Source organism: Rhinolophus sinicus, linkage group LG11 (genome assembly GCF_036562045.2).
Source record: "Rhinolophus sinicus isolate RSC01 linkage group LG11, ASM3656204v1, whole genome shotgun sequence".
NCBI lineage: Eukaryota > Metazoa > Chordata > Mammalia > Chiroptera > Rhinolophidae > Rhinolophus > Rhinolophus sinicus.
Window position 1 is genome coordinate 28663656 of NC_133760.1, and position 12583 is coordinate 28676238.

Consider the following 12583-nt stretch of genomic DNA (forward strand, 5'->3'; position numbering starts at 1 on the left):
CATGTCCCATTGTCCCCAGGGGAATCCTAATGGAAAAGTCAGATTAGGTGCCCAGGAAGGGTTCAGGGTTCCAGGCAGGTCAGTATGCAGTGACCAGCCTCTCCCAGTGTAGCCAGCACTCCTCGGGGCCACCCTGAGACCAGGTCTTCAGGACAGCTGGCAAGGTTCAGGGGCAGGCGCCAGTGAGAAAGAACAGGCGGGCACAGGTCAAGGGTTTTCTGTCATTTCTTTATTGGGGCGGGGGTGCATCATTCATACGGACCTCTGTGCTGGTCTCTATGTGCACACAGGTATGATGTATACACACATCACACGAGGCCAGAACTCTGGTGGGCTGGGGAGGTAAAGCTCTTTACAAGAGGGTATTAGAAAGAGACCGATTCCAGAGGATAGGTGGTGTCTGAGGCTGTGGCCCCACCCTGGTGAGAAGCCAGCTCTGTCCGAATGCCGGGGTGCAGCTGAGAATGCTGGAAGCCCGGGGGGCTGGGCTGTGAGAGGAGCTTGGGTGGACAGAGCAGCCTCTGTCCCCCTACCCTGCCCTGGGCGGGTGGCCAGAGCCAGCCCTACCCTTGAGTTAGGTCCTCGGACTGTTGGGAAAGGCTCCATGGGACCACTCCGTGGACGCTTCTCCATGCCAGGCCTGTCAGAGGACAACCCTTCGGTCCAGGTGATCCCCACGCCCACTCCGCTGGTGCCTCACTTCCAGATGCTTCTTCTGGACCTTCTCAAAGTGCTGCAGCAGCTCTGCGTAGTCGATACTGGGGGAATCTGCTTTCTGCGACTTGGGGACTGCCTTCAGACTATCTCTGGGGAGAGGAAGCAGAAGGGGCCAGCATCAGTGTCTCAGCACTTGTGGGGGCTGCTGGGGGGCAGGCAGCACCTGGCACAGGAGGGCAGGGCCACAGGCTGGTGGAACTCACCCTCAGGGAGTCTGTCTGCCTCAGGTCCAGCATCCCTTCCCCAACAGCCCCAAGGAGTTGGGGAGCCCGATGAGCATCCCCTCCCCCACAGTTGGTGAGTCAGTCAACACTGCTGCTTGGATATGGCCTTCAGCCTGTGGGCTGGCAACGGAGCCCAGAGTAGGCATTGCATTGAGAAGCATTTCCTGTTTACGAGTGGCTCCCTTTGGGGTGAAAGCCAGGGCTAACAGCCAGCCAGGAAGCCAGCTGGGGCCTGGAAGAGGATCCAGGGATAAAGGGGAGGAGGCAGCCTGGCCCTTTCTCTGGGGCCCAGGCTAGCGCCAGGGACAACAAGGATGGCTAGAGTCTCTACTGGACCCTCAACTTGGCCGGTCAACTGTTTTTGAGTGTTGGGGCCCAGAGGCCTGCAGTCATTCCCTGCCCCCGGGGAAGGAAAGCTAGTGTCAACACTGAGCATGCTGATGGCTCCTACAACTTCTATTGCTACCATCTTCCCCAGCTGCTCTGTACAGCAGCACAGGTTGTACACTGCACAACTCCAATGTGCCTGATGCTCCCTTGTCGTGCAATGTAGTTGCTCTGCTGCCCCCTTCAAGCCCAGTGTTTAGCTTGCCCCTGGGACTAGCTCTCCTTAGGCCCCTGGCCCATTCCTAACCATGCCCCCCGCAGAGTCACATGGTAGACTGCTCCTCCCTCATATAACCTCACTGGCTTAGGGAAGCAGATCTGTGTGGGCTGGCAAGTATCTTCCTCCAGCCCCTGAGGCCTGGTGGCCTTTGGAGCTCTAAGTGAGGGGTCTCATGAAGGCTGTGAGCTGTTCATCCTTGGACCTTCTAAATTCATGAACAGACCCCAATATGGGGTCGGGGTGGGGGGTGTCCAGGCAGCAGCTAAGCACAGGGCATAGACAGACACAGCTCAATAGTAACAATGCCACTTCCTAGCCATTTGACCTTGGACATGTGACTCAGCCTCCTCACCTGTAAAACGGGGTGGCCACAGGAGCCATGCCATGGGGTTGTGGGGATTCCTCCAGACCTAGGTACCTGATCGACGGACAGTGTGGCTACAGCTCTGCCCTGAGGTGAGGCCAGCCAGGGCCCAGCAGCTTGAGGCCTGGGGCACATCCGTTACTCAGTTCATTTTGGGGGAAACACAATTTTGGGGCTTTACCCAAATGGAACTGTCAGTACTGAGCTTGGCCCCTGGTGAGGTACAGGCAACCAACCAATGGTCATAACCTGACAGGCATCGCTGACCACCCACCAGGCTGCTGGGGCAGGACCAGGGGCAGTGGGAATCCTTTCCATGGTTGGGATGCCTCTGGAGTCTGGAGGTGGCCCCCTGCAACCCTACCAGCCTGTTTCCTTCCTGCCTTCCTGTTGAAAGTACCACCTGAAAACACCTTGGCTGGTGGCTGTGGCTGTTTCTTTCCTGGGCCTCAGGCCTTGCCTCCTGAGCTGGGGCTCAGGCAACATTAGTTCAACAAAGATCAAAAGGAGATGAGTGGGGCCTGCTCTAGGGGTGCAGCATTCTGGACTCTGGCTGCTGCTTTCAACTCCTGGGAACAGGGGAGGGGCCTCCCTGTCAGTAACTCTGTGGCCCAGGTGCCACTGCCCCAAGAGAGCAACCTGTGCTTCTGAGGAGGCTGAGGGACACCCTGGAACTTGGAACTCTAACTCTAGGGGGTGGCCAGATGCTACCCTAACCCAGGCCTGAAAACATGAGGCCACACAGCTATTTCAAGTAGTCATTTGATGCTGGGCGTCCACGGGTGTGTATGCTTCTCCCTCACACTCCTGGCAAGCCAAAGCATTAGGTCCAGAGTAAGGACTGAGATGAGGGGTGTCTGTGGAGATGCCAGCAATGGATGGCAAACCTAAGGTGATATGCAGATGTGGCCACGGTGAGGGTGGGGGTGGGGAAGGAGTGGGCTGCACCTTGCGCTCTGGGCCCTTATGGTAGCAAGTCCTGTCTGCAGTGAGTCAGTCTCTCTTTGGACGGAGTTTTCCTGGCCTGAAGTCTTGGGAGCAGGAAGGGGTGTGTCCTATGGGGCCGGGTGGGGGTCTCCTCTGAGCATGAAGGACAGGGCTCCTCTCCCTGCCTCTCATAGTGGACACGGCCACTGCTCAGGCCTTCACGTTCTCTCCGTGTTCACAATAAACCTCAGACAGTGAATGACTGGGGGATACCCAGCTAGCAGCACAGAGCTGGATTCCAGGACTCAAAGCTGACCCTCTCTCCTGCCACCCCACCCACACACCTGTCACCAGGCTAATGCTGGTGTCACCAGCTTTTCTTTCAGAGGATCCCTCCTGCCTCACTGAGGAGATGGTCTTTGGGGAGTGGCCCGCAAGCCTGAGGGAAGCCAGGGTCCCCTAGCCCTGCCGGCGCCTTGAGCACACAGAGGGAGGGGCAAGGACCGCAGCAACTGCCCCAGCTGTTCCAGCTTGCAGGCCTGTCAGGCAACCTGAGGCTGCCCTCCAGCTGCCTGTCCCTCTCAGGGCTGAGACTGTCCTCAGCCCCCTCTCCAGAGTGTGAGCTGTCCCTCTGTGCCCAACTTTGCAATCTGACCCCTCCCCCAGCTGTTCATGAAGCCCCTTCCTCGCCCACTGTTGCCTGCTTGCATCTGGGACAGCTCTGCCTAGGGCCTTGCTAAGAAAGGCTGGGAACCTAGGGCCGTGAAGACCAGTCAGAGCCTCGAGCAACCATTTAGTCCAAATGCTCATTTATGGACACAGAAACCAAGAGCCCGGACAGAGTGTGGGGCCTGCCTGATGTCACATAGCAAATCCCCGGCAGAGCTCGGATCAGATCCTAATCCAGGCCTGTGAACCGTCCACTGACCTGTAGGCTTCTCTACCCAGAGGCCTCAATCCCTTGTTCCGAGACTTCGCTGACTGACCATGGGATATTCTGAGGGAATTCTCATTTTCCTAGCTTCCCTCTGCCAATTTGCTCTACCCGGGCTTGGGGTACGCAGAGAGGGTCTGACTACTCTAAGAAAAGGAGATGTAACGGGCAGAACTTGGAGAGGAGACTTGCCCTTAGCATTGTAGTGTAGGGTCCGTGGCCCGGCCCAGCGGCCTCCTCTAGGAAGGCAGGCTGGTTCCCAGGGGGAAACCAGAGGTCACAGGGAAGCAGTCCTTCCTGCCCCCTTGTCCCCTCCAGCTGCACCTTCCTTCCTAAGTGCCTGCCAGGGCGACCCTAATGCCCATTGGGTATTAGAAAGGCCAGTGTAGAGGCAAGGCCTGGTGTGGCTTCAGGGCCTCTCTCCAAATGCAAACCCAACTCCATGGCTACTCCCTGCTCCCCTGGGGATTACCCGCTGACACCATGAGCAGCTGGGACAGTGCCTAGCACTGCCACCCTGAAGAGCTGCAGTTTGGGGAGAGGGTCGGGGAGGCAGGAGCTGGGCCTTGGCCCAGGGACCTCACTTGCTAAGGGCTCAAGCCCCTCCAGCTGGCCTGGGGCAGACAACTAGTGAGGTGCCCACACCCAGGCTCTGGAGAGGCCAGGCTGGGTGGGAGGGGTGGTACGGAGGGCACAAGGGCTCGGATCGCATTCGGGACCCCAAGTGCCAGGCAGGCCCATCTCAAGGCTGCCTGCATGCATCCCAAGGGCAAAGGCCGAAGGCCCTGCGAGGGAGCGAGGCGCCAGGCCTGCCGAGTGGCTCCAACAGCCTGGGAGGGAATTCTAGACACACAGGGCATCTGATGCAAGCTGGGTGCGCTCCATTCAGCGTAAATCTTCTCAGTGGCTCTGCTTGTTTCCATGGCGACCTGACAAGTGAAATTTTCCATCTCGGATGCCAAATGCCTGTGGATGAGGCAAAGCCTCCAAGGGTTACCAAATATAGACACGGCCCAACAGGCTCTGGGGGCCGGGCCAGTAGTGGATTCGGGTGGGAGCCTGGACCGCCCCCACCACTGGGGCTGCAGCCCCTGCCAGAGCTGCCATGCTGGGCCCCTCGGTGGAGGTGTCTAGGACCTGTTCTCGGGGGCAGGACCCAAGCAGTGAAGCCACGGGTACACTCCTACCTCCCACCCACCCAGGAGGGACTGGGCAGGTCCCAGCAATGCCGGGGTCTTCAGGAGCCCAGGTCTGAGCCTCTCCCACAGACGGAGGGGAGTTTCTCTCTAGGGGCCTCTAAGTGACTGCAACACGCCTTCTGATTTTTTAGATTAACTCAACCCTGGTTGCTTAGAGGGTATCACTACCACTTACCACTTACTCCCAGAATTCCCCAGCCTGGAGTTCTGATATGGAAATGAGAGGCCCAAGGGCCAGGTGGCTGTGGGGTGGACAGGGTCCACAGTGACACAGGGGTGTGACGCTGAGGTAAGGGAGACCCCCATGGAGGCAGAGGGCAGCAGTCCCGCCCAGCACTTACTCGGTCTGCAGCAGCTCAGGGTTAGGCACGCACTGGAGCCGGTGGGAGAGCAGCTGGAAGGCGCTGCTCTGGGGCAGCAGCATGAGCAGGCCGTACAGGGCCTTGATCAGGTATGGGTTGTTCTTCACATCCAGCAGCTGCAGGCGCAGATCTACGGGAGTGCAGAGGTCAGGGGTCAGGGCCTGGCACGGCCCTACCCTACCCCTTAGGCTGACTAGGAGAGGGCCAGCCAGGTGGCTGTGGTTCGAGCAAGGGGCACTCCTCAACAGCCAGATGCCTGCCCTTCCTCCAGCAGCACTTAGCTGTCCCCATGATCTCACTGTTCTTTCTTCCCACCTACCCACCTGCCCATCTGTCTGATCTTCCCAACAGTCACCTCAGCCTGGCGACTCCCAACCTGCTGCTGGGCCTAGACCCTGCCCCCACACTCACTGCCTCCCTGGTAACGAGGGGGCTTGGGGCCTGCAGTGTACCAGATTCCCTGGTCTGCTCCACACGTGCCAGCACAAGAGAGTTATAAATAGGGTGAGCTGGAGAGAAAGACTGGATTAGGACAGCTTTGAGGGAGGGCAGGATGGAAAAATGCTTTTGTGTGTGGCTTAAACACAAACCAAGCCAGGAGTGTCTCTGGTAGGGGCTTTGGGAAACCCACCTCAGATACCAGCCCTGCCCAGCACCCCCACCTGACGGGAGGAGATGCACCCTGGGTCCTGCCCAGCACCCATCCCAACTAAACAGGGCCATGCTTCTCTCCTCTGAACCCCTCCAGGAGAGTCACCGGCTTCTCCCTCCTGTGTGTCTAGGCCCAGTGCGGGGTACCCTTTCTGGAGGATGAGACCCCTCTTCTGGAGAGGCCATGTGACCCAGCAGCAGCTGTGCAGGGGCTGGGGTCACCCTGGAAGAGGATGCCACCAGGCCTTGGGGCCAGGGAGAAGCAGGGGGCTTCCTGCAGCCCCTCCCCTTGCCCTAGGAGGCAGGAGCCACCAGTGTGGACCTGAGCAGTCACCCCCAGTTGCCCGTAGCAACTCCAGCAGAAGTGTGGGCCTATTTTGAGTCCAGTCTCTCCCCTGGGCCCTGGGGAAGCTGGGGCTTTCGGACCAAGCCAGCTATCAGTGGGGTCCAGGCAACCTGGCGTTGGAATGGGTGCTGGGCAGGACCAGGCTGCATCTGTTGTGGTCACCCAACAAAGCCCTGGGCCTAGAGAGAAGATGTTTGTGGCTTTTCTAGGGTCAGGCTGGACCTAGGGTGTTGTGCCTGGATGCCCTTGGGGAAGTGAGATGTCAGGTCAGGGGACCACTTGGGACAGGCTTTGGTGTTCTCTGCTGGGAAAAGGGTCTCCCTCCACAACTGTGTCTCCCGGGCATCTACCAGAGTGGTGCCTGGCTGTTTGGAGAAGCTGCCTTCTCTTTGGATGGGAGCAAGGGGGAGGGGCCTCTGCATCTGCCTTTGGGCTCCAGGGTGAAGGCCGATAGGCTCAGCCTGAATAGGTCAGAGGTGCTGCCAGAGAGTAGGAGGCCTGGGTGGCTTGCTCCGCAAGAAGGTGGCCACCGGCAGCACTGCCTCCCGGCTTGCTTCCCCACCGCCCCGTAAGCACGCGAGTTTCATTCAGAGCCGCCTGCTCTGGGTGAAGGCGTTGCATGTGTTGAGGCGCCAAGAGCTGTGCTCGCCCCAGCCAGCTGCCACTTTTGCACATTTAGCCTGGGTGTTACAATCAGGCAGCTCCCGCCCATTAGCTCCCCGCCAATGCCAGCTCTGCTTTGCAGAGATGAGTGTGTGGCTCCTGGGTACACAGGAGCACCAGCAGGTGGGCCCAGGGTCCCCACGGCTCCTAAGAGCCAGGGCAGAGGGCGCCATGCTTGCAGGGGTGGGGTGGGCTGCCCACTTGTCCCGACAGCACTGCTCTAGTTCTCCCTGGCAGGGATGGTACTAACTTTCAGGTGGGTTTTGCTGTCAGCGCTGGTGTGTCCAGGAGCCCCACCGGGAGGCACACGGGCAGGAGCCATATGTGTCCCAGCCCTGCTCCATCTGGTCTCAGCTCTGCCATCCCCAGCCTTACATTCCTGACATTCTAGAGCATCCCTGGGGTGACTGCACTCCCTCCCTCCTCCTTCCCTCCTCTCCGAGGGCGGCTTCACCCCTGCCTCATGCCAAGCCAGCCCAAGGCCAGAGGCAGGGCCCTTACATGTGAAGATGGGGCACTCGATCAGCTGTACCAGCTTGTCCACCTCCGTGAGGAAATCCACAGTGACCTCCAGGTCCCCGCTGGGTGGGCAGTCAAGGAACGTCTGCCCACTGGGCCATGACAACCTATCTTTGTGAGGGGCCTCAGCTGGGGGTGGGGGCAACTGAAGAGCTGGCGCTTGACCCAGCAGCTCAGAACACCTCTCCTGCCACCAGGCCCGGGTTCCGAGCACAGAACCTGCTTCTGCCCAAGTTACAGCGTTCAGCACACGAAGGATGTTAGTCTATTCTTTTTGCCTTTGTGTCCCTCTAAGTGAAAAGTGGCACAGCTGTCCCCCTTGCACGAGCACTCCGGTTCTGCTCTGGCAGCTCTCTCCCAGTGCCTTCTGGGCTCTGAAAGGCTCTGATCACGGCGCTGCAGCCTGTGGGGGAGGGCTGGGCAGGAAAGGCCCCTGCTCCTGCCTGAGTGGACGCCCGTTAGCAAGGCCAAGAGCAGGGCTGCGGCAGGCATATGGCCCGTGATGCCTGGCTCACAGCAGTGGCTGACAGGAGCAAATCTAAGTTGTGGAAGGCGAGCAGGCACCTGGGGAGCCAGGCAAGGCCACAGCTCATCCTCAGTGCAGACATCTCAGGGCCTCTTTCCTTAGCCTCCAGCTCCTGGCCCATCACGGAAGGAGGGCAATCTGGCACCCTAAGAAGCGCTCTTATCCAGGCCCACAAGCCAGGCATTCACAAAAGAGGCTGGTTTGCTTGATCACGGATGCCTTTCGCTGAGGCAGGTTCTGAGGCACGCTGGGGTCTTCCCTCTTCCTGAGGCCTCCTGTTCAGCCCGCTTCTCCCTACTGTGTCATCTGCTGAACCTGCTGGGCTCTGGCTCTGTGGCCCCCGAACGTCTCTGGGCTACTCACCAGCAGCACTGCCGTCATTCAGCTCAAGCCCACAGGCCTCCCCTGCACCTGCCTGCTGCAGCCCAACAGCCTTCCTTGCTCCCAGGCCTCCTCTCTTGCCCCACCCCCGGCCAAGACCGAGCCATCGTGAGCAGAGCGCACTCCTGCCTGTCCCCCCGAGCACCTGCACCTACACAGTCTGCTCAGCCTCTATCCCCAACTCAGAAGGTTTCTCCAGGGCCAGCGCCCCTCAATGAGGCCGCAGATGACCCCTCCCCCTGCCCATGTGGGTTCTGATACCACCAGCCTGAGGGCAGGAGTATGGGTATCAGCCATGGTGGGTGGGAAGGGGACACGCTCAGTGAGTGAAGGATACAACTTCTGGATGAGGTCGTAGGCATGCCGATAGTTCTGGGTGAGGAAGCAGAGGGACACGGTGGTGACCGGGTTGTGGCACCAGGAGCGGTACAGGCAGCAGAACAGGTTCTGGCTCTCCTAAGGGGGAGACGTGTGAGCAGTTAACAGAGACCCCGCTCCTCCCCACCAGCTCCTCCCCACCAGCTCCTCCCCACCAGCTCCTCCCCACCCGTGGTCCATGTAGGGACCTGAGAGGGAAGGGCCACAGCCTGAGACCCAGGCTCCTTTCGGAACGCCAGGAGCCAGATCAGCTCCCTGAGCTGTTTGGCAGTCCAGTTGGGAACAAGCTGTCACAAAGGAAACGCTGACAGTTCTTCCTCAGACCCTGTGATTACTCGTGGTCCCACAGAGCCACGTGGTGGTGGCTGCAGGGCCTGGTGGGGAGTGAGCCTGTCCCTTGTGCTGGCATTTCTGCCCTCGGCAAATAATAGTAACTGTCCTCTCCAGGACCCTGCTGGGCTGGAAGGGGGTGTAACAGGAGGTGCAGAGTACGGGTGAAGAAAATGTTTCCTCAGGGCCCAGGCTCTCCCTGCAGCGCCTCCTCTCATCCTCAAATACCATATCTCCTCCCTCCTTTGTGGCCCACCTTGCACTTGGGAACAAGCCCAGGAGCTGAGCCCACATTTGGGGGAGCCCCTGCCCTGAGGAAAATTCTTAAAGCCTCTGCGAATGTCTGAAAGGAACCACAGGAAGCAGGCAGGGGTGTGGTCTGGATCGTTCTGAGCAGCTTGGCCCCAGATGCCCTCAGACCAGGCTTGATGTCCCTGAGACTCCCTGAGTGGGGGCGGAGGCAGGGTCTGAGCTGGGGGTGGTGGCCACAGCCCCGATTTGGGAACGAAAGCCCTGGAGCCCCTGGCATATCCAGGATGGTGGCCATCCCTGGAGGCTCTCTGCAGCTCAGCCCCTGGCCCCGGGCTGACCATATCCCCCAGAGCAGGATGGCAGGATGCTGAGCACCTCCCTGCTCTCTGAGCAGCCCTGCTGGGTCCTCACCCAAAGCCTGGGACAGGCAGTGCTGTGACACTCTGGCTTCCGACAAGGCGCCTTGTGAGACAGCTGTGTCTGACTGTGGGGGGTGGGGGGACAGGGCCAAGGAGGAGAGCAGTGTACTTGATACCCGGAGTGACAACCTCGAGGCCTGACCCTGACAGGATGGCATCGCCCAGTGGCCATGACCCTACTGGGTCCCACCACAAGGGCCCAGAACTGAACCCACTCTGTGTGGAAGGGGGCAGTTCCAGGGTGGGAGTGGGGTGTCATGAGTGGAAAAGGCACAGCCTTTGATGGGTCAGGGAGGGCATGTGGAGCCTACAGAAGAGCACAGAGCCTTCTGTGGGCAGAGACCTTTGCAGCTCTGGCTCCATGGAAACCAGCTGTGACTCACACCCATGGCTGGTGCTTATGTGTAGCCAACACAGGGGCATCTGTATTTTACAATGGACCAGGGAACTCTCCAATTTCATCCTGTCTGCTCCCCGACAATCCCCGGGGACTGAGGCGTGGGCTGGCACGGCTGAGTACACACGTGCATGCAGGATTAAATCCAGGGCCAGGGCCCATGGACACAAGTACCAGAGTCTTCAGGTCCTTGAGCTGGTTTCTCAGCTGGAAGAGCTCTGTGGAGGTGAGCAGGATAGTGTTGAGGGTGTGGACCATGGTCGAGGCAAACTTGAGGTCTTCCTCTCGGAGTAGGATGTCTGCCATTGAGTGAAAGATGTTCTCTGCGTTTAGCAGGAGGCACAGCTGCCTGGAAAGTAGGCAAAGCAGAAGTTATGGAAACCTCTGGGCCCACCTGAGGACCCTCTCCTTGGTCTTTCAGCATCCTGAGGAAACCGGCTTTTTCCTGGGGCTGGTGTGAGGCCCTGGTTCTAAGGTTTGTGGGGGGACATTAGGGCGTTGCTCACAGCGGGCCTGGCTCCAAGCCTCCCCAAATCACTCACCTTGGCCCAGCAACTCCCGAGCCCCACCGACTGCATGTATTACCCTGCTCTGCCCCAGGCCAGGAAGCAGAGTTCTGAGAGACACAGCTGGGCCTCTGGCTGTCAATATTGCCAGAGGACCCCGCGCTACCTTCCTGATTTCCCACACACCACTGCACTCCCTGTCCCCTTCCCGGCTTTACTTTTCTGGAGACCTTATCTTCATCTGACAAATCCTCCTCAGGCTAGTCATGAGAGCCCTCTTGGTCAGGAACTTGTTTGTGCTGTTCATGGCTGCACCCCCACCCTAGCCTGGAGCGGGGGCTCAGGAGGACTTTTGTGAGGAGAACAAACCTTATGACAACCCTGAGTTTTATCTTTGCTGTTCAGACGATGAAGCTCTGGTGCAGGGAGGCAAAGACTTGACCAAAGTCATGGGATTAGTGAGTCTCGGGGAGGGTGGGGTACGTCTTGGGCGTGCTGGAAAGGAGCCCCCATTTTATAAACAGGAAAACAGCGAACCCAGAGAATGAAGAAAAACAGTTTTTCCAGGGTCCCTGGGCCGAGGTGACATTAATAGTAACAGGTCAGTCTTAAGGTCAGGCTTGGAGGAAGGCTGTCGACCTCCTGAGTTTGCCCCTGTGCCCACGGAGGCCTGGCCTTGAAGGGGTGAGTAGGCCCCCCTGTTAGGAGTCCAGGTTTCCTGAGGCTCCGGCCACCAAAGAAGAAGCAGGCACGGGCTGTGCCCGAGAGGGCAAGTGGTTGGTGCGGAGGGTGGGGTGGTCCCTGAGCTCCTGGCTGCGGGGCTGGTGCCAGCACGGTGCTCCCTCCTGTCTCCCGCCTGTCCGCCTGACTCCAAGTCTCTGCTCCAGGGAGGCGCCACAGGCCAGACCTGGGGCTGGAGGGGACAAGTGTCTGAGGCCTTAAGGTCTTGTGTGCTGAACATGAACCACATTTGGAGCCAACATGCCAGAAACATGTCCATCCCAGGTCACTGAACTCGCAGTAAACTCAGCATTATCAGGGACTGGTTTCCTGCTTCCCTCTGAATACCAGCCATGCCTTGGGGCCAGGCTGGACAAGATTCCTCCCCACCCCAGGCCCGGAAAAATCCGAGAGCATTTGGTAACAGCGAGGCCAAACCACGAAGTGCAAACAGTGGGCAGGCAGGCTCCAGCCTAGGCCCAGCTGGAACCAGCAGACTCCGGGCAAGAAACCGCCAGAGAAATCGAAACAAGGCTGTTAGGGGATGGGGTGTGTGTGGGGAGAGAGCGCGGGTACCAGGGCTTTGCCATTGCCTGGGGGGCTCCCCTGCTCACCTGGTGTGGGTGGGGGGTGGGGAGGAGAGTGGGGGGCCCAGAGCCTGGTACTCCTGACCAGCTGTGTGACCCAATGTTTATGCAATAATATCTTTACCCCAGTTGGGGTAATACAATGGGGCTACTGAGATGGCTGTTGCCAAGACTGGGGACAAATTGCATGGGATGCACTGTATATGGCGAATGGGACCCCTGGTTGGGTACCCCAGTGGTACCATGGATGGGAATGACAGCCAGCTCACAGGAGGAAGCCTTGCCCTTAGGTGGAGTGCAGAGAGCACTTCCTGTCCCCTGCTGGTCCTCCCATCCCTAGATGAGCCCTGTCTCCAGGGCTGTGGAAGAGAAATGTTCCAGAAGGGCAGGCCAGGGAGGAAGGGGAGCATTCTGACAAATGGCCACAAATGCCCGTCGCCTGCAGCTGCCGCCGTCTCCATGACAGAGGCCAACAGCTGAGGCAGCTGCCAGGCAGCACTCTCCTGGGACACAGGCCGGTGGGGACCTACAAGCAGCTGGGGGGCAGGGGTGGGGCTGTCACATGAGGAAGGCT

The 12583-nt window shown here is 59.3% G+C and overlaps 1 protein-coding gene across 2 annotated transcripts in view; it reads right to left on the minus strand.

Annotated features, from left to right (window-relative positions):
- Positions 1-209: 209 nt before the first annotated feature.
- Positions 210-12583, minus strand: part of VAC14 (VAC14 component of PIKFYVE complex) — a 94214-nt gene continuing 81840 nt past the window's right edge. For both annotated transcript variants that reach the window (XM_019757655.2, XM_074314600.1), the window contains exons 15-19: positions 10371-10545; positions 8758-8876; positions 7496-7575; positions 5314-5464; positions 210-806 (exon numbers count right to left, since the gene is read on the minus strand). In XM_019757655.2, coding sequence (XP_019613214.1) covers positions 644-806; positions 5314-5464; positions 7496-7575; positions 8758-8876; positions 10371-10545 — 688 coding nt within the window. In that variant the 3' untranslated portion in view covers positions 210-643. The remainder of the gene's footprint in view (positions 807-5313; positions 5465-7495; positions 7576-8757; positions 8877-10370; positions 10546-12583) is intronic.